The 21235-nt window shown below is 35.6% G+C and overlaps 1 protein-coding gene across 1 annotated transcript; it reads right to left on the bottom strand.

Annotated features, from left to right (window-relative positions):
* Positions 1–57: 57 nt before the first annotated feature.
* On the bottom strand, positions 58–20573 carry usp13 (ubiquitin specific peptidase 13). Its single transcript, XM_073852542.1, has 14 exons — positions 20455–20573; positions 18749–18874; positions 14909–14969; positions 11380–11501; positions 10229–10371; positions 8481–8665; positions 8222–8316; positions 7365–7555; positions 6260–6331; positions 5963–6056; positions 5038–5163; positions 2172–2325; positions 1857–2031; positions 58–154 (listed from the first exon to the last, which is right to left on the bottom strand). Exons 1-14 carry the CDS (start codon positions 20563–20565, stop codon positions 58–60), a joined length of 1752 nt encoding a protein of 583 aa, XP_073708643.1. The 5' UTR covers positions 20566–20573.
* Positions 20574–21235: the final 662 nt, after the last annotated feature.

Genomic DNA, 21235 nt, shown 5'->3' with positions numbered 1-21235 from the left:
CAGCAACGTGTCATTTTGTCTACAGCAATGTGAACAACAAACTAAAAGCACTTCAAATTACACACCTAACTTTTTGGGCACCCAATCAACCCCAAATGTGAACTTCTTCATTTGCACGACCATGTACTCGGGGAAAGATGCGAAACGAGAAGTCCTGAGGAGAGAGAAAAATATAATTATTTAGAGATGAGGTTTTCAACCTGTATAGACTCAAAGACCCCCCCCCCCCCCCACACACACACACACACACACACACACCTAGACTTTTATAAACTAAGTATGTTCTATGTTCTATATACAGTGCCTTGCAAAAGTATTCATACCCCTTCATTTTTTACGTTTTGTTATGTTGCAACGTAATGCTGAACTGCTTTAAATTACTTTTTCCCACATCAAATTACACTCAATACACCATAATGACAACTTTGCTATTTTATTTATAAAAAAACACTGAAATAAGTACATTGCATAAGTATTCATACCCTCAACTTAGTACTTAGCTGAACCACCTTTACAGTCTCAAGTCTTTTTAGGTATGATGCGACAAGTTTTGCACATTTGCAATGGAAATTATCTGTCATTCTTCTCACCTCTTCACCACTCAAGCTCTGTCAGCTTGAATGGGGACTGGCGGATATTTTCAAGTTTCTCCAGAAATGTTTGATTGGGTTCAAGCCCAGGCTGTTGCTGCTCCACTCTTGCTGAGTGCTTAAGCTCATTGTACTGTTGGAAGGTGAACCTTCTGCCTAGTCTGAGGTTCTGAATGCTCTGGACTAGGTTTTCAATAAGGCTATCTCTATGTTATGCTGTGTTGAGCTTTCTTTCTACTCTAACGAGTCTCTGAAAAACAGCCCCACAGCTTGAGGCTGCTACCAGCACACTTTACTTTTGGGATGGTACTGTGTATGTGATGAACAGTGCCTGGTTTCCTCCATACATGACGCTTGGAATTGAGGTTCATCAGACCAGAAAATCTTGTTTCTCACAACCTGAGAGTTCTTTAGGCGCTTTGTTACAAATTCCAAGTGGGTCTTCATGTGTCTTTGCTGAGAAGAGGATTGAGTTTGGTCACACCGCCATAAAGCCCAGATTGGTGAAGTGTCGCAGTGATGTTTGTCCTTTGTAAGTTTCTCCCATCTGCATATTTGATCATGGAGCTCAACTAGTGTGACCATCAGCTTCTTGGACAGCAGTCTAACCAAGGCCACCAGTCTCCATCAGTTGCTCAGTTTGGCCAGGAGGCCGGCTCTAGGAAGAGCCCTAGTTGTTCCAAACTTCTTCATTATGGGTAATGGAGGCTACAGGCTTTTGTGAACCTTCAACGCAATAGAATTTTTTCCAAACTCTTTCCCAGATAAGTGCCTTGATGCAATTCTGTCTCTGAGCTCTACAGGAAATTCCTTTGACCTCAGGGCTTGGTTATTGCTCTGATATGCATTTTCAGCTATTAAGAGCTTTTATTGAGAAGTGTGTGCCTTTCCAAATCGCACTCATTCAAGTGAGTTTGTCACAGGTTAACTCCACTCAAAGTGTAAAAACATCTACAAGCGATATGAGCTAAAATTCAAGTGTCCCAGAAGTGTGTGTCTGCCCAGGGTGTGAATACTTATGCAATAGAATCATTTCAGTTTTTTTTAAAGCAGTTTAACATAAGGCTGCAACATAAAACATAAAAAAATGAAGGGGTATGAATACTTTCGCAAAGAATATACAGTAATACAAAAATACAATAAAAACTAATCATATATATTGTAATCAAAACAATATAGTAAATAGCATTAAATTAATAGTGTAAACCCTATGGTGTTAACATGTTGCAAGTCCTTCAAAGGTCTTCAAACAGGAATCTTGCTTACTTCACTCCGGCCGACTTGGCTTGGAGTGCAGAGCTCCAGAAGTCTGGAACATTCTCAGGCTCAGTGAAGGCTTGCAGACAGGCAGTGAAGGGGATTCGGGCTCTCACTGGCTCTGGCGGGGGCCGCATGTTCTCCTCAGCTTCCTTCCGCTTAGTCTCATGTGCTATTAGCTCCTCTGTGCAAACGACAAAACCATATGCAGTTAAAACACCATTAGGTTTACCTGCACATTAGATCCATTGAAAACACCCAAAATAAAATAAAACATTTAACGTTTTGTAGTACAGGAGCAATGTTTAATGTAGAAGGTGTTACCTCTGTTGCTGGCAGCCTCCAAGGGTACAGGAAGCTGCATAAGGTAGTCCACTCGCTGCGTGTACCGCACCTTCTGTGACTGACAGCACTGCACTCGCTCCTCTACTAAGAAGCGGAACACATCGCTGGGGTTCTCTGAGCCTGAACTGTTCCTCTGGAAATAGCACAACACAATATCACCTATAGAAAGTTCTCTTCTGTTGGAGCCATGCCAAAGAGGGTAACACTACACATTATACAGTTATGGTCAAAAATTGTTATAAGTTCTAATATTATTTTCTCTTGTGGACTATATGTAAATGTCTTTTATGTAAAATATTTTATTCAGGTAAGTACTAAATAAAAAATAAAATGCATTTGGTATGATCCCTCTTAGTTTGGTAAAATAATTAACATTTTGCAAATTCTGCAAGGTCAGGTGTATGTAAACTTTTGACCTCAACTGTAAGAGCTGTTTTGCTAATGGAAAACAAGAATCTGACCTGTTCCTATTCACCTTTTGACCTTAAATTTCCAGTCTACTTTTCCGGTACATTACAGGCAAAATCACATTAAAAAATTCTATTACAGCACTAGGAAATTTCAAAGATAGAGAGCACTGAATACATTAAATGGATAGTCCACCCAAAAATAAAAAATATGTAATTATTTATTCATCCCTGGGTCATTCCAAACCTTTAAGCATTTCTTTCCTCAACAGAACACTAAGAAAGATATTTTGAAAAATACTGGAAATGCCAATTCCCATTGACTTCCCATTGGTTTTTTTTTCCATATAATGGAAGTCATTGGAAACTGAAACTGTTTGGTTACCAACATTCTTCAATATATATTTAATGTTCCACAGAACAAACAAACAAAGTCAAAGAGGTTTTGAAGGCCATATGAGAGAGTGAATAATAACAGAATGTTAATTTTTGGCTGGACTATCCCTGTAACAAGCCAAACCATGGTCACAAAACACAATAACAGTCATATAATTAATAGTTCTACAAAACAAATGGTAAACAAATTAACTTTCTATTTCAATTCAGGCATCTTTAGGGACAGTGCAGAATTAGTCCATAATTAAGATCAACGAGGTCATCCTACGGCAGTTTCGCTATTTTAAGGCCATACAGAAATATACCAGCCGTCCTCTATCAAGTCTGAGATACCAGAGACCACTAAGCAGAGAACAAACCTGCTGAGGATGTAGAAACGCACTGCAAGGTCCCCTCACTGTTCAGAGGCCTTATGCTATTTCACACAAGGCACAGCTGAGGGCAGCTACAAATAAACCAGTCGACATTTCTGAGTACTAAACATTTCAAGAGACTATAGCTGTGTCTTGGTTTTATGAGGTTGACCCCGCTTGGTTTACGTGCACTGTCAGAACTAAGCAAATGTCAGCAAAAATTAGGTCTTGATCAGTTCATCACTTCAAAATCAACTATATAAATATATCAAGATTTGTAAAGCTTCACATGAATCTAAACTGACCTGTTTTATTTTCTCCATTGTGAATGATTCTATCTATATTGTGAACAGATCTATATTGAGAACGATTTGTTCTACGATTCATCTGTGCATGTTAGTTCAAACATAACAAAAAAGGCCAACGAGTCTTTGAACTGTTGGTCACTGGTAGGCGTTCCAACTCAACCTCTGTATCCAACTATATTAGGTGGGCGATCATTTCCCGCACTCCCATTGGTAGTTGCTACATAACATCACTACTTACTCTACAGTTCAAATGTTTGGTAATAATCAGTAAGATAATTTAATCATATGAAAAAAATGAGTTTTCACAAAAAAATATCAACTCAACGGTTTTCATAATTGATAATAATAGGAAATGTTTTTTGAGAACCAAAACCGAATATTAGAGTGATTTCTGAAGGGTCATGTGACTCTGAAGACTGCTGAAAATTCAGCTTTGCATTTTAAAATATAAGAAAACAGCTATTTTAAATAGCAATAACATTTTACATTACTATTTTTTAATCAAATGAATGCAGCCTTGGTCAAAGTTAAATTCTGCTCAACTTTGTAACATCACCACTCATCAATGTTGCTTATGTCAGAGTAAACTGGCAATTCTAATTCCAAAAGCAAATGACTATAAGTGTGAATAGTCCTTAATAACCTGTTAACCCTCTGAATTGACTTTCCTTGTCGGCTGATCTCACCAAGCACTTATGTTTTCCAAACCCTTCCTCCAGCCACCTGTCATATAGAAGCCATTTTGCACGACCCAGTCAATTCTAAAGTATATCATGTTGTAGAAGAAAAGTAGAAGTAAAACAGGCTGTGGATTCTATTTCTTGTTGACAAAGTGTATCTTACAATGTAAATGTCTGATGTGGCTCCTGCTGTTGTTTGTTTTTAAGTCACGGAAAAGTGTCAGGGAAGGCAACGGTTTTCATTCTGGACATGGACCAAGTGGGGAGGGTAACAGGAAGCATTATCAGCCCTGTGTAACCGATAGGGGTATCTAATTTTAACTCAGTTGAGAAAGTCACTTGAAGTGTGTGTCTGCCAGCAGAGGGGTAGAGAGTGCAGTCGAATGTGTCTCCTGAAACCAGAGCCTGCTGACAAGACTCAAAGTCTACAAACATGTCTGGGGAAATTCCAGCCAAACCCTAGAAACCCTTGATTCTCTGATATAATTGTTTAAATAAAAGACTGCAAATGGGATAGTTCACTTAAAAATGTAAACTTTGTCAGAATTTCCTGCTCTTTTTCCATAAAATAAAAGTAATTTATTACCAGGTTTCAACTCAGAAAAAGTCAACACCTCTTCTTTCAGACATGAAATCATGATGGTCAAGGAAATATTGTGTTTTACAAAAAAGAAGCATTTAAAAGAAAAACATGCACGTACCTCCACCAGGTTAATTAAGTGCAGAAGAAATTCGTGAGCATCTTGTTGCCGGTTTGAGGAGAACTCTGGGTGTCCTTTACTGGCCAGCGCTTTGAACATCTTAGGTGAAATCCCTCTTTGCTGCTGCTACCAAAGAGAACAACATGATACATCTAGGCTCAGGGTCACCAAATGCACTTTAAAATGCCATCAGAAAACCTATTAAGAAACTTAGACTGCAGCATGACATTCTTAAACACTCTTAAAAGGCCACAAACCTGAACATTTTTTGTTTCATAGCAAACACATAAAATTAAGCCCATGCATTATTTGAAGAGGAAATGGTTTATATTATTTATAAAACATTTTAGCTTAAGAATATTTAGCACACAATAGAATAGTTAATACCTGATATTGTGGCTTCTCTCAAACAATCAAACAAGCCACATTGTTTTGTTGCTTGTTTGCATAAAGTTCAACTCAACTTTTTACAGTCTTCTTTGTTGTTGTTGTTGCCTTAATTTGTCAGTAAATTACCTCAATTATTTGAAATAATTGTCAATATGAATGTCCCTTAAGACTGTCTTAAATAAGTAGCTAGGCACCATAGGTATTAGTCTGACAACTACACTCTTAAAAATAAAGGTTCCAAAAGGGTGTTTTTGCAGTGATGCCATAGAAGAACCATTCTTGGTTCCCCAAAGAACCTTTCAGTGAACAGTTCCTAAAAGAACCATTTCGAAGAACATCTTAGGTCTAAAGAACCTTTTTCAACTATAAAGAACCTTTTCTGCATTTGAAGGTTCCATGGATGTTCAAGGTTCTTCATAAAACATTGATGCCAATAAAGAACCTTTATTTTTAGGAGCGTAATGCAAAACGGCATCTTATAATTGTAAACAGAGTTATGTGGATATATATCAACAAGACAGACCAAGTCAAATACCTTGTGTTCTTCTTTCATCACCTGTTCAATAAGTTCTGATTTCACTGGAGGTTTTGAGTACTGGCCTGAGAGAAGTCCATGACCGATTTTTGCCCTAAAAGTTAGAAAAACAAACATTCCAATTTAGATACCATGCCAAAATGACAATTCAAGAAAATGCACCTGTCGAACTGATGCAACCAGTATAATACTGCATTGCAATTATATTATAGACAAATTTGATGTCATTTGAATTTCAGAAATAAAAAGCCAGATAAATGTAACATGATATTAACATTCCATGACAAAAACACCTACATTTGTGTGTTGAAATCCTGAGTTGGATCAAGGGGTGAGTAGTCAAATATTCTCTGTAGGTTCCCAACATACCTGCAGAATGAATATTGGAAAGAAAAGCAATCGTTTTTTTTTACTGTCACACCTACAAAAGACCCTGACTAGTTGCTTTGAATCTGGCACTGAAATAAAATCATTAACACAAAAGAAAAAACAGCAAACTGTGAGAAGACACAATTAATATAACAGTTCTCCAAAAAATCTAAATTTGAAAATGTACTTACTCTTAGGCCATCCAAGGTGTATAAGAGTTTGTTTCTTTATCAGAACAGATTTTTAAAAACAGAAATTTAGCATTACATCACTTGCTCACCAATAAATCCTCTGGAGAGAATGGATGCTGTCAGTATTGTCTAAACAGCTAATAAAACATGACTTCAGATGTTCAATTAACATCTTGTAAAGTGAAAAGCTGCATCTTAACTAAATAAATAAATAAATCCATTAGTAAGGCATTTTGTCTTGAAACCGTCGCTTCTAGCCAAAATACTGTCCAGTCCATAATCCATAATAAAGCTTTCTTCCTTGTAAACGATGCTTTATCTGTGTGTATCCCTCTTTTTATTCAGATTATATGACTTTTCACAAGAGAAAGCAATATTATGGATAGAGGAATGATATTTTAGCTGGCAACAGTTTTCAAAATGTCTTAATAATGAATTTGTTTATTACAAACAAGCTTTTCACGTCACGAGACGTTAATTATTGGAATGAGGTCAAGTGGATTATGTGTATAATGTTGCAATGTTTTTATCATCACATTAAACTCTCATTCTAACAGCATCTATTCACAGCAGAACATCCATTTGGTGAGCAAATTATGTAATGCTGAATTTCTCCTAATCTGTTACGATAAAGAAACATTTTGGATGCCTGAGGGTGAGTTAATTTTCAGTAAACTGACATTTTTTCCAATTATAAGCCTTAATAATAGCTCTGTCAGAAAAATCACTTCTAGTGTAGAAGATAGTATTTAAAGCTAGCTTCTTACTTTGTGCACAGACTCAACAATAACGGTAGGAGAATGTGAACCTCAGTGAACCACTGAGGGCTTTAAGGTACTTACGCTCTCTGGAACTCTGGAATACTGAAAAGCACTTGCATAGTGGTGCTCAGGTAGCAGCTGTTGCCCAGGTTTTTGATGCCCGTATATCCTGAGCCATAGACAGGCTTTAGCTTTAGACCGGCCTCCTGAATCACTTCCCAGTCACTCACACGCGGCTGGACGTGGTTGTCTGTATGATGACCATTCTCTGTCTGAGAGGGATGGACATAAACATTTGAGGAGATTGGAGGGAGGCAGTATTGCTTGTTTTTGCTTAAATGGATAGTTCACCCCAAAAATGAAAATTCTGTCATTTATTACTCACCTTCATGTCATTCCAAACCTGTAAGACCTTTGTTCATCTTTGGAACACAAATGAAGATATTTTTGATGAAATCCGAGAGCTTTCTGACCCTCCATAGACAGCAACTCAACTACCATGTTCAAGACCCAGAAAGGTAATAAGGACATTGTTAAATAGTGCATGTGACATCAAGTGGTTCTACCTTAATTTTATAATTTTCTTACATTTTTACATGCATCCTGAACGCATGTCGAAAACTGACATGAAAGAGAAGAAATTGTTGAATAAAGTTATTATTTTTGTTGTCTTTGCACACAAAAAGTATTCCCGTAGCTTCATAAAATTAAATTTGAACCACATATGTCACATGGGCTATTTTAATGATGTCCTTACTACCTTTCTGGGCCTTGAACGTGTCAGTTGTGTTGCTGTCATGCAGGGTCAGAAAGCTATTGGATTTCATCAGAAATACCTTAATTTGTGTTCCGAAGATGAACAAAAGTCTTCTGGGTTTGGAACGACATGAGGGTGAGTAATTAATGACAGAAATGTATAAATAAACAGAAAAACATACCCTTTGCATTTGCAGCATATCTATTCCGAAGTGTAACAAATGTTCTGATATGTGAGGATCAAGCACTGCTTCTTCTTCATCAAAAGAATAAATATCTGCAAAACAGAGATTTGATCTAAAACATCTGTAAACCTGTAAAAAATCTATGGATGATGAAAACACGACCTGTTTTTTGTGTAAATTATGTTTGAGCTTGACATTTTTTTTGTGTTATACAAGTGTGGCAACATATTCCCTGAACATCCGTATGTCACATTACCTGCTCCATCTGGGGTGATTGTGTCGAGTTTAACTGCCAGGGGGAAGTTGGTTTCTTTGTAGTGATCAAGGGCATGTCCGTTCCCTCCACTCCCATCGAAGAACCACTTCCCACAGAGGACAGAGCCATCCGTCAGGTTTAGCCACAGGTTCTCTCTCATTTCACACTTGGCGCACTTCCAGCCGCTAATAGGACATAAACCATATTGAAGACACAAACAGGCTGGAGAGGAACTCCTCATATTTCAGTTCAGGTAATGCATGTGTCTTCAAAGTGACGAGACTCTGTTACTCTATAATCCACTGTCTATATACTGTGATCTTATTGTGCAAACCAAGACAGATACCATTTCAAACATACCAGTATATCAGCTAGCTAGACCAATCATAGCCCATATTTGGCCAGTTTTCAATATTTAAAATTAAGTGGAAATAGAATAAAATATAAATGTTGGATGAAAAACTTACAAAAACTTCAAAATTAGAAATATAATTCAAAAGTCAAAAGTTTACATACACCTTGCAGAATCTGCTAAATGTTAATTATTTTACCAAAATAAAAGGGATCATACAAAATGCATGTTATTTTTATTATTTAGTACTGAACTGAATAAGATATTTCACATAAAAGACATTTATAAATTGTCCATAAGAGAAAATAATAGTTGAATTTATAAAAATGACCCTGTTCAAAAGTTTAAAATACACTTGATTATTAATACTGAGTTGTTACCTAAATGATCCACAGCTGTTTTTTTTTTAAGTGATAGTTGTTCATGAGTCCCTTGTTTGTCCTGAACAGTTAAACTGCCTACTGCTCTTCAGAAAAGTCCTTCAGGTCCCACTTATTCTTTGGTTTTTCAGCTTTTTTTGTGTTTGAACTCTTTCCAATAATGACTGTATGATTTTGAGATCCATCGTTTCACACTGAGGACAACTGAAGGACTCATATGCAACTATTAAGGTTCAAATGCTCACTGATGCTCCAGAAAATTTGAAAATCAGGGTCAATTTAACTTATTTTGTCTTCTGAGGAACATAAAAGTATCTTCTGTAGCTTCTGAAGGGGAGTACTAAATGAAAAAAAAAGGATTATATTTAGACAAAATAAGAAAAATGTACAAATCTTTATTATGTTCAAAAGTTTTCACCCCCAACTCTTAATGCATGGTTTTTCATTCTGAAGCATCAGTGACCACTTGAACCTTCTGTAATAGTTGCATACGAGTCCCTCAGTTGTCCTCAGTGTGAAAAGATGGATCTCAAAAACACAGTGATTGTTGGAAAGGGCTCAAATATACAAAATAGCTGAAAAAAATAATAATTTGTGGGACCTGAAAGATTTTTCTGAAGAACAGCAGGCCTTTTAACTGTTAAATATAAATAAATTCTACTATTTCTATTATTTTTATAATTATATTATTTTCTCTTGTGGACAATATGTAAACGTCTTTTATCTGCTAATTCTGCAAGGTGTATGTCAATGTTTGACTTCAACTGTAAATAAGACCAGGTTGAAGCTAAAAATAGGAAAAAACAGCCTCATATGCATTGCCTCACAGATGTCAAGACATTCTACTGGGTGTATTAATAAGTTATCATAAACATATTCAAGCACTTCATCAAACATCAATAGCTTGTTTTGATATTATTCCACTTGGCAGAGAAAGCAGACGTATCAGATTCAAGGGTGACCTGAAGTGAGCATCAGCAGTCTCTAGAATGACTCTGGATTCCCATGTGACCAACCTGGGAGGAATTCGAACGCCATTTTCCTGCTGTCTGAGACTTCTGGCATGTCTAGATACTTGGATCTCCTCTTCCCATGAATCAGACTCCTGCTTTTTGTATGGAGATGGGGCATTGAGAACGGCGTCACAGGCTATTGTCACCTGAAAGTTAAAGGGACGTGTGAACATTGCATTACAGCTTATCCATTGCTTAATGTGATATTGCACCTAATAAGTGTTAAAGAAACCACAGCAAGCTGGAAAGTGGTGCAGACTATGACTAATTAGATTTATAAGCCTTGAAGCTCCTGGGCAAATAGGTTAGATAATGCAAGTGTTTTCTAGGTAACAAATATAAAGGCAGCAGCAGTAAGTAAGCACACCATGCAGTTGATGACAAATACAAAAATGTGTTTAGTTGTGTGATACACTATATGTGTTGTATGAATAACTGAAGTACAAACTGTTACAAACTGTAACAAATCAATCTTTTTGCATCATGTGTACTGAATGAACAATATATATCAAGGAGTTAAACGTCAAGTTAAACATTAAGAGCCAGGGGTGTTAACTTTTGAACAGAATGAGGATGTATACATTTTTATTTTGCCTAAATATATTTTTGTATTAAAATTTCTTTTAATGCATTGTGTTTCCTTTTGAAGCTTCAGTGAGCATTTGAACCTTCTGTAATATTTGCATATGAGTCCCTCAGTTGTCCTCAGTGTGAAAAGATGGATCTCAAAATCACACAGTCATTGTTGGAAAGGGTTCAAATACATTTTGTGGGACCTGAAGGATTTTTCTGAAGAACAGTGGGCAGTTTAACTTTTCAGGACAAGGGACTCATGAAAAACCATCACTAAACAAACAAAAAAAACACAGCTGTGGATCATTCAGGTAAAAAATAATTCAAACCTATTAAAAAAAACTTGGTTAAAAACTTAAATAGGTAAGAGTACAAAACTAAATCTAATATTACTATACCACATGGCATCACTGCACACAATGAGAAGCATGAACAGTGAGTTTATAAAGAATAAGGTCATCTGCAGGCAGAATAAGATGAAATGACGTGATGTTTGACAAGCAAGCACTGAAACTGAAATGGCAGATCAGGCCTATGGCATGCAGGGCACACAGGGAGCATGAGCACACACTCTCACTAACCAGTGCGGGCAACTCCTCAATATTTGGTAAAGGGATCTCAAAGTGGTCTGGAAATATGACAAGCTTGGCTTCATCTTCATACTCATAATCATCTCCGTTAAAATCACGGTTAAGCTCTAAATCTTCAGGAAAGGAAGCAGAGAGAGATATTTTTAATCGAGAGCTGATAGGATAACTGCACTCAAAACAAGTGCCTTAAATGTCCCCTAAAGTTATTAATAAACACATGATGAAATTGCACAATATGTACACAATCAAAAATAGCTTTCTATTCATATTTATCTTTTAGTACACTACCAGTCAAAAGCTTTTTAACAAGATATTTAATGTTTTTAAAGGAATTATCTTCTGTTCACCAAGCCTGCATTTATTTGATCCAAAATACAGCAAAAGCGGTAATATTGTGAAATGTTTTTACTGTTTTCTATTTAATTATATTTTAAAATGTCATTTATGCTTGTGATTAAAGCTACATTTTCAGCATCATTATATCAGTCTTCAGTGTCACATGATCCTTCAGAAATCATTCTAATATGCTGATTTGCTGTGTGAGAAACATTTATTATTATTATTATCAATATTTAAAACAGGTGAGTACATTTTTTCAGGATATTTGGTGAATTTCTAAGATCAGCATTTATCTGAAATTAAAAGCTTTTGTATTTATACACTATTCCATTGTAGAAATTAATACTTTTATTTAGCAAGGATGCTTTAAATTGATCAAAAGTGATGATAAAGACATTTATAATGTTAGAAAAGATTTCTATTTTAGATAAAAGGATTTGTCAACCTTTTCTATCAAAATGCTTGCTTTGGATGCAAAAAGCAGAAAATCGATCCTGATCCAAATTATTTTATGATGGACGAAAGTTTTGGAGGCAGTGTGTAAACAGGATTACCACAACGTGAGTTCATATTTATTTTTTAACATGCAAATATTTTAAACTCAATGTGCAAAGACCTTTAGAATGATTTCTGAAGGATCATGTGACTGGAGTAATGATGCTAAAAATTCAGCTTTGAAATCACAGGAATAAATTACATTTTTAAATATATTCAAATTAAAACCAGTTATTTTAAATAGTAAAAATATTTCAAACTTTTACTGTTTTTGCTGTACTTTGGATCAAATAAATGCAGGAGTGAGCAGAGACTTCTTTAAAAAAAACATTAAAAATCTTACTGGTCAAAAACTTTTGACTGGTAATGTATGCTTAGATGAAACATTTTCTTGAGCTCTCTTGATTAATACACAAACATTAAACTCTGAGTCTAGAATTATTATATATATCAATGCCTAATAAAAAGTGATTGGTTTAGGGGCAGCATCTTTTTTTTCGTCTTTTTCAGGTTTTTAACAACATTTTAAAATGCCGTTTTCACACTTGAATAGACATTTCTCTGTAGTTTCTTAAAGGGATAGTTCACCCAAAAATGAAAATTACCCCATTATTTACAAGCCATCCTAGGTGTATATGGCTTTCTTCTTTTAGACGAATACAATTGGAATTATATTAAAAAATGTCCTGGCTCTTCCAAGCTTTACAATGGCAGTGAATGGGTGTTGAGATTTTGAGTCCAATAAAACACATCCGTCCATCATAAAAAGTACTCCACATGGCTCCATAAGGTTAATAAAGGCCTTCTAAAGTGAATTAATGTGTTTGTATAAGAGAAATCTCCATATTTAAAATGTTAGAAACTGTAATCTCTAGCATCCGCTAACTACAACCTGATCTCATGACAAAAATATACCTGTGGGAACGTTTCTGCGAGATGCGAAATACATACCACCATGTAAGTTTTGTGACATATTCGATGTGAAATGTCCACTGAGTAGCGCTAAAAGAGTGTTAGTTTTTTCCCCAGAACAGATGGATGTACATATGGTACGTTTTATGTGACGTTGTTTTTGTACATATAACCACAGTACTGACTTGAAATGTCCATTGAGTGGCACTACTATTGTATGATTCTAATGCTCTGTGACGTTTTAAAATAATGTATCATCTGCACTACACCTAAACCTACCCAATAGAATCAACAAAAGTGAATGTGACATACAAACGCAATCGCAAGCATGCTGTTTTAGCTTGTTTTCCAATCTTTTTGATCATGAGTCACGTTTTTCACAGGATTCGTAACCAAGGATTCCACATCCTAAGTCCAATTCCGTGCCGGCTAAGTTTCTGAGCAAGCCTGTTATGTCCGGAAAGCAATAAATATGGAGTTGTAATCATAACTGTGTTCAAAAATGCTTACAAGTGCTTGCTGTTTTACCACCTCTAGTGTTCATTTCTGTTGGAAACTGTAGTGATATGTGCTTATTGGTACGTATTTCGCCTCTTGCGAAAAAGTTCCCACAAATACGTTTTTGTCAAGTAGGCTAACTGACGTGAATATGTACGTGAACAAGAGAGTCGCGTTCCAGCAGATAATGTAGGAGTACAAAATGAGGATTTGTAAAAATAAAATAAAATAAAATAAAAATGTTGGAGGATTTTGATATAAGCCAAGTGGAGACTGGTTTCCCTTTGCACTTTATTGGACTTCAAAATCTCAACACCCATTCACTGCCATTATAAAGCTTGAAAGAGCCAGGACATTTTTTTATTTATTTTTGCCTTGTTTCTAGTCAAAATATCTAAAAATTCTTAAACTGAGATGCATTTACTAGATAAGATATTTAGTCTTGTTTCCAGAGCGGGAAAACTAAATTAAGTAAATTTCGCTTAAAACAAGTAAAATGATGTGCCAGTGGGGTAAGTAAAATATTCATAGAACAAGAGTATTTTACTTACCCCACTGGCAGATAATTTTACTTGTTTTAAGAAAAACAAGTTTATTTAGTTTTTCCCCCTAGAAAATGTAAGAATTTGTAGATATTTTGACTAGAAACAAGACAAAAATACTAAGTAAGACAAGCCTTTTGTTTGCAGTGTATAGGATAGCTTGAGGATGGCTAAATCATGGGGTAATTTTAATTTAGGAGTTTGGGTTTTTTTCTGCTACGAAAACTGAGAGACTAAAGAAAACATGATCACATATGTTTGTGCTCTAAGCCACTCCTGAGTTGTCTAAATGACATATTTGGGAAAGCATTGTGGGTTTACAAAATGACTGGCATCCTTTCTGACGTCTCGTCCGCAAACAGAGAAGGAGGCGTGTATATTGATTGGATGCCTGAGAATAAAAGGCCGCCGGTCCACCACCTGCTACGTCACACCTCCAATGGCAGAAGTGTGTCAGCCTGGGGGGTTGATAGGGCACAGCAGCTGACAGGCATAGTCAGCCACTGTAAACCAACCCTCCATTGCAGAAGATTAGGCCAGGGCAAGCATGTGGCACTTTAGATTTAGAACGGTTACTAACGGCATATACAAATAAATTAGCTAAATTTAGCCCCAGCCAGTAACGACTGAGACTGCTAAACATAAAAATATACAGCTTATTAAAAAGGTTTCGAGGTAGAAGTTTTAGTCTGGGATTTTGTTTTCTCGTACTTATTTATTTAAAACAGCCTTACCTAAAAATACTTTTCCGTTCCTTCTTCTTGGTATGGCACCCCCTGCAGCACCTGTGGCTTTCTGTAATTATCATCAGGAAACAACATGAGTCATAAAACTGTAAAGTACTTTGTACTCAAATATTTGTGGATATTTTCAATATTTAGAAGACAGTATCTGTTACTTGTTTGTATGTTTGTTGTGGATTTAGTTTTGCTGCTTTGAAAATGTATTAAAAGAAATCAAAAAAGGAAACAACATTGGTAATAAGGCAATGTGTCACATTACATATGTGTGTCTATAACTAAATATTACTGAGTCATGTTGCAACATGGATAAAATCCAATTGATGTGCATATGAAAGCCTGACTGGGAATGATTGTTCTGTACAAAGCACATAATGTTAAAATCAATTGACTGTAGAGTAAAGAGGATGACTGAATGGGTAATGCTGACACACTTCTCATGTAATCCCAAGTATAAACAGCAAACACAACAGCTACAGCAACAGGGCCGGCTGTTTCTGGACGGATCCAGACATGAAAATAGCAGCATTTAACTAGCACATCCACATTCAACAAACAAGAAACCTTTTAATAATTAGGTTTCTATTCTAAATGGCCAACAAATCGGTCATCATTAGGCCAGTGTATAGAAGCAGGCTGGAATATGGAAAGACTTCCATTAACATCAGATCATTGAATTCAGTACATATAGTGAAAAACAATATAAAATGGTGTTTTAAATCAAGCAGCACAGTTCATTTATCTTCTTTGTGTACCATGCTGTTTTTTGTTTGTCTACCATGCTGTCTAGTTATAAGCTGTCTAGTTATCACAGAAAGTAATTTTCATTTCACTCAGTTGGTGAAAAAGCACAGCAAATACATTTTCTTGAATTATTGTGAATATCCAGATGCTATTTCATTGTGATTCTTGCTGACATTTCCCGAGAGGGTTAGTGCACACATGCTGGCCTAATCATTTATAGGCTGAACTGCTTGTTTCTTTCTCAGTTTTTTGCAGAAGAACTGTCTCATCATAAGACTAAAACCATAACATTCAAAGATGCTTTCAAAATGTCATAGTTGGAAATGGACATGGTTATTTGCTTCTAATGTTTTAAATCCAACAGATCTCCTGCTATGCAATCTTAATAAATTGTGTAAATCTAGGTATGTGAGTAAAGCAGATCTCTTAACTTCAAGAAGAGGCAGACAAAAACCCTCTGCAAGAAACTGAACTCACAATGAAATTGAAGAGTGGAATATATATCTCTCAGAACCTCTTAGGAAATCAACTCAATACTCTTAGCTGCTTTTCTAAATCTGAGTCATCAATGTCTGCTCAATTAAATATTTCAGTATTTTAGGAAGTAAAAATAAAAGAGGACAAATCAAAAGGATGTGACCTTAACAGGGTACATACTCTGGCTGTGACAACTCATTGATAAAATTAATAATAACAATAACTGGCAACTAATTTGATCAGCAATTAGCAATTATAAAATGTATTGTGTTTGTAACACAAGTAACTGCATATTTTATGAGAGTAGTAACAGTAAAGGGACTTCTGTAATGGAATATAAATGGAATATGTTCAGATGAGTGAATGTGTAAATTGTAAAAAGCAATTTGTTGAGCCAACTTAAAATAATTTGAGACCCTGGACCACAAAACCAGTCATAAGGGTCCATTTTTTGAAATTTTGATTTATACAACTTCAATATATTTCAAAAATATATAATTTATTAAAAAAAAATCTCGCTTTAAATTTGTCCAAATGAAGTTCTTAGCAATGCTGCTTTAAAAGTTTAAGTTCAATCAACTCAGAAAAGTTTAATCAAATTGAAATGTTAAGTTGTACTAAGTGAGAACTTAAATATCTGAGTTGACTAAAATTTGGTTTGTTAAACTGGGTTTGTTACCCAGCTGCCTTAAAATTTTTAGTTGAATAAACTCAAATATATGATGATGGGCAACTTCTTTGAGCAATGTTGCTTGGGCACAGTGAGAATGGGAATGATCTGGATACTTTAGATCGGTTGTGGGCTCTGTGTCTCACCTGGGTGTCCGTTGATGCCAACCTTGCCCAAAGTTGGCCAGCAACATTGCTTAAAAAGTTGCCTGGGACACACCAAGCACACCAAATTTTAGTCAACTCAAATATCTAAGTTGTCACTTACTACATTTCATTTCATTTCATTTCATTTTATTTAAGTGTCATACACATTTGTGCCCAGCCCACATGGGCTTATAAGACACTGACATTTCAAATAAGAAGATGACCATAATACCATTATAAACAATATCATTACATCTTGGGATAGAGCGTTCTTTGCCTTAAAGTCCAAGCTTTCTCCACAAATGTTGCGACACTAAACCACTCATTATCAAACAACCAGCCCAACATATCCCCTTCAGACAACCAAAATAAATCAGGATTCTTACATTGAATCTTTTCAAACAAAACATTTCTCAAATCATTATACAAAGGACAGTAAAACATAAAATGAAATTCATCCTCAACCAAACTCAAATCACAGACAGCACAAAGCCGGTCTTCCTCAGGAACCCCTTTATACAACTTAACATTTCAAGTTGACTAAACTTATTTGAGTTGACTGAACTTAACATTTTAAGGCAGCGGGGTAACAAATTATTTTAAGTTGACTCAACAAATTGTTTGCTTTTTTATTTATTATCAGTTTTTATTTAGTGATTTTAACTACTACTTTGAAATAGTAAGCAACCGGTTTAATTTTTTCCATTTAAAGTTTAATTTCACATAGACTCACTATATTTGTTTTCATCGCCTTTAAATCTCACACTGTTTAGAGGACAATGTTGATGTGAAATGTGAAAGAACAATTTCGTAAATAATATATATTCATTAAAAAGTAATATTTTTTTAATCCAATTATTTAACAATATATCTGTCAGACTAATCAATAATAAACATTAGCTGTCTGACATAGATAGCCTACCAGTAGCCTAATAAGCACATCCACACTAAATCTGCTGACAAAAATCTCCAAAAATAAATCTGTCATTCATCACAAATCCTGTGCAATACGTTTAGTATTGTTGGCCTTATTTAGCACAACTGCCATTTAAATCTATTCCACAGATTTCTTCCTAAAGTCAGCGCTGTGCAATCTGCAGATTCTAATTTGACCCAATAAGACCGGACTCATCTGTTCTGAAAAAGCGTACTCAATAATGATACTGGATGCAGACCATGATAGGAAACCATTTTCAACAAGTGCTGCACTACATTACCCCAATGATCATTAAATATTGCTTTGTCTCTTTTGCTTTCTTTGTGTTGTTGGATACCGCTCAGTAAGTTTCTATAGCACATTTAATATGTACAGTTTCCTTCAGAGTGTAGAGTAAAAAAGTGACCCTGGACCACAAAACCAGTCATAGGGGTCTATTTTTCGAAATTGGGATTTATCCATCATCTGAAAGCTGAATAAATAAGCTTTCCATTGATGTATGGTTTGTAATCTGGAATCTGAGGGTGCAAAAAAATCTAAATATTGAGATAATTGCCTTTAAAGTGGTCTAAATGAAGTTCTTAGCAATGCAAATTACTAATCAAAACTTAAATTTTGATATATTTATGGTAGGACATTAACAAAATGTCTTTGATCTTTAATTAATATCCTAATGATTTTTTGGCATAAAAGAAAAATTGATCATTTTGACCCATACTATGTATTTTTGGCTATTGCTACAAATATACCAGTGCTACTGTAAGACTGGTTTTGTAGTCCAGGGTCACATACATGTTTACTTTTTGCAAAGAATTCAGTTCAACAATAAGCTTGAAATAACATTTTCACACTCTTCTTACCTCTTTCACATGTCGTTTCAAGTGCATGTACACACTCTGTCCAGTTTTACGGTAATGTCTCTCCACATGTTCTCTTCCGAAACCCAGGAATGAGTTCAAACACACATAAAGACCTCCTTCTGATTCCTAAAAAAAATGATAAAACAAGATTTAAGCTGACAAATGCGGTCAAGTAATTTTATACTTCATGTTAAATATAAATAAATAAAACCAACTGTACATAATGTACAATTTCATAATTCTATTAAGTTACATTACACAACAAATCTGAACAAAACTGCTATTAGAGTTTAAAGAGTTCAAATCATAAACATTATCAATATACAAACGTATACACGAAAACAGGAAACAGAACAAAATCGAAAACACCTTTTTACAGTCTAGTCAATTTTAATGCAGAGTATCTGCTATCCCTTATGAAAATTAACCATGGTTTTACTACAAATAAAGGAAAAAAAGTAGTTAAACCATGGTAACCACAAATAGTAATCAATACGCCAAAAAAATCATGATTACTAAACTTTTACTACAGTAAAACCATGGTTAATTTCCATAAGCACTATATTATTAGAAATAATTAGACATAAAAGTTAAATTATACATAAACAAAACTGCATAATGCTCATAAATTAAATTACTAAAGAAATGTTGCTCTTTTTTATTGTTGCACGTGTTAACCAAATGTTTTCAGGCATGTATTGTAATAAAGTGTCATGATATATTCTTGGTTATTAAGATAATTCATTATGTAAGTTATCAAGGTTGCTTTCAATAGTGTTTGTTATTTTTATATTGAAAAATTCATATAAACAATAAGAGTAAGCCTTTAAGCGATAAAGAATAAGCAAATAAGACGTTTCATCTGAATCAAAACACTGAGTTACAGGGCGGTGTGTGTCAGTTAGGGTGTTGAGGGCCCACCAGACTGAAAAACCTGTCACTAGCTCTTGGTGACACACGAGCTTGAACAGATAGTGTGTAAAAATAACCTGTCTTTTAGTCTGACATGAAGAACTCCAAACAGCTGAGTCACCTTTAAAACTTTTACAGCTGGGAGCTAGTTGTGCACTTTACCTACATTTATATAAAAGTCGGCATCTCAGCTCTCCAAAAAAAAATATGTGGTATTGTATATTATTTCTGTTTAGAGCTTTTACACTTGAGTATGTATAACAACCCAGGTTGACCTGGATTCTTTTTATAGGTTATTAGTGTACATTTAGAAAATCAAAGTCCTCACCTCAAGCTACACAACAGTCTTGTCTCTTGGTGTAAAGCAAATATCAAAACGTACAGTCTGATCTTAACAAGTATCACACTACTAGACTGCCAGTGCTGATGGGAGTCGAATGCATAAGAACGGGAAACATAATTATTGCTTTGACACGCCTTTAAAAACACAGAGGATAGAAATCTCTGTAATAAAGACGAGAATGCAGCGTTCAGACTTGCAGTGTTATGCTACCATTTCGCATCTGTAGCTCGTATAACGGCATTTGAAGTAGAGGAAACCTGATCCCACTGTAAGATGTAAACACCCTTATGTGTTATTTATTTATTTCTGATAGCTGTCACATAAGTTGAGCTGGAGAATGGTGGCCGAGGATCTCCCATCTCTCTTACGCCTACACGCAGCTTTTCACGTGTCCGGGGGACGCCAGTTGTTGTTAAACGTTCATGCATGAAGTATTTGACATAATACTCACAGGAGAGTCGTAGGAAAAGGCGCATTCGCTCTTGAAAACCCTGTCTCCTGTTCTCGGTACTCTAATGGTGGGCATGTACGGGACCAGTAGCTCTCCCAGATCTGTAGCCATCTTCACATTCCTGCTGCTCGCACCACTATGAGCCTCGCTGGAGCAGCTTGTCAGGCAGAAGATGAGATGGGGCTATTTTTAAATCATACAGACCCGACATTCCTCATGGACCGAGGGATGTGACGACGAAAACATTGGGACATACAGGGATGGAGGAGGGTGGAAGGGGGTTTAGGGGAGGGAAACAATGGGTGTCCCCTTGGAGAAACAGGCAATATTTGACATTATTCACCCTGACGCCAAGTGGTGGCGTTTTCAGAGCTAACGTTACGCTCAGTGAGTTTGATGTGTTTATAATGGCAGTGGCAGTAGCGCTTTTAGTGTAACGTTACTTCAATACTGAATATTACGTTAGCTTTTTTATTTAAATTAGTCAAAACATATTGAAACTGGTGGTTTAGAATGATTTGGGTAGGCAGCAGACAGTAGCTTAAATCTTTACAGTAGTTGGGCTGGAATAATTTATGAACTATTATAAATGCACATAGTTCTGAAAATTGTCTTTTAATCAACAACATCTGATGTAGTACTTCAGAAATTACTATTACTATTATTATGGTTAGTCAAAGTCAACTTTATTGTCAATTCTGCCACATGTACAGGACATACAGAGAATTGAAAGCGTTACTCTCAGACCCATGGTGCATACAATTAACATTAAATACAAACA

Source organism: Garra rufa, chromosome 12 (genome assembly GCF_049309525.1).
Source record: "Garra rufa chromosome 12, GarRuf1.0, whole genome shotgun sequence".
Taxonomy (NCBI): Eukaryota; Metazoa; Chordata; class Actinopteri; order Cypriniformes; family Cyprinidae; genus Garra; species Garra rufa.
Note: the sequence above shows the minus strand (reverse complement) of the source record. Positions and strands in the feature narration are given on the sequence as shown.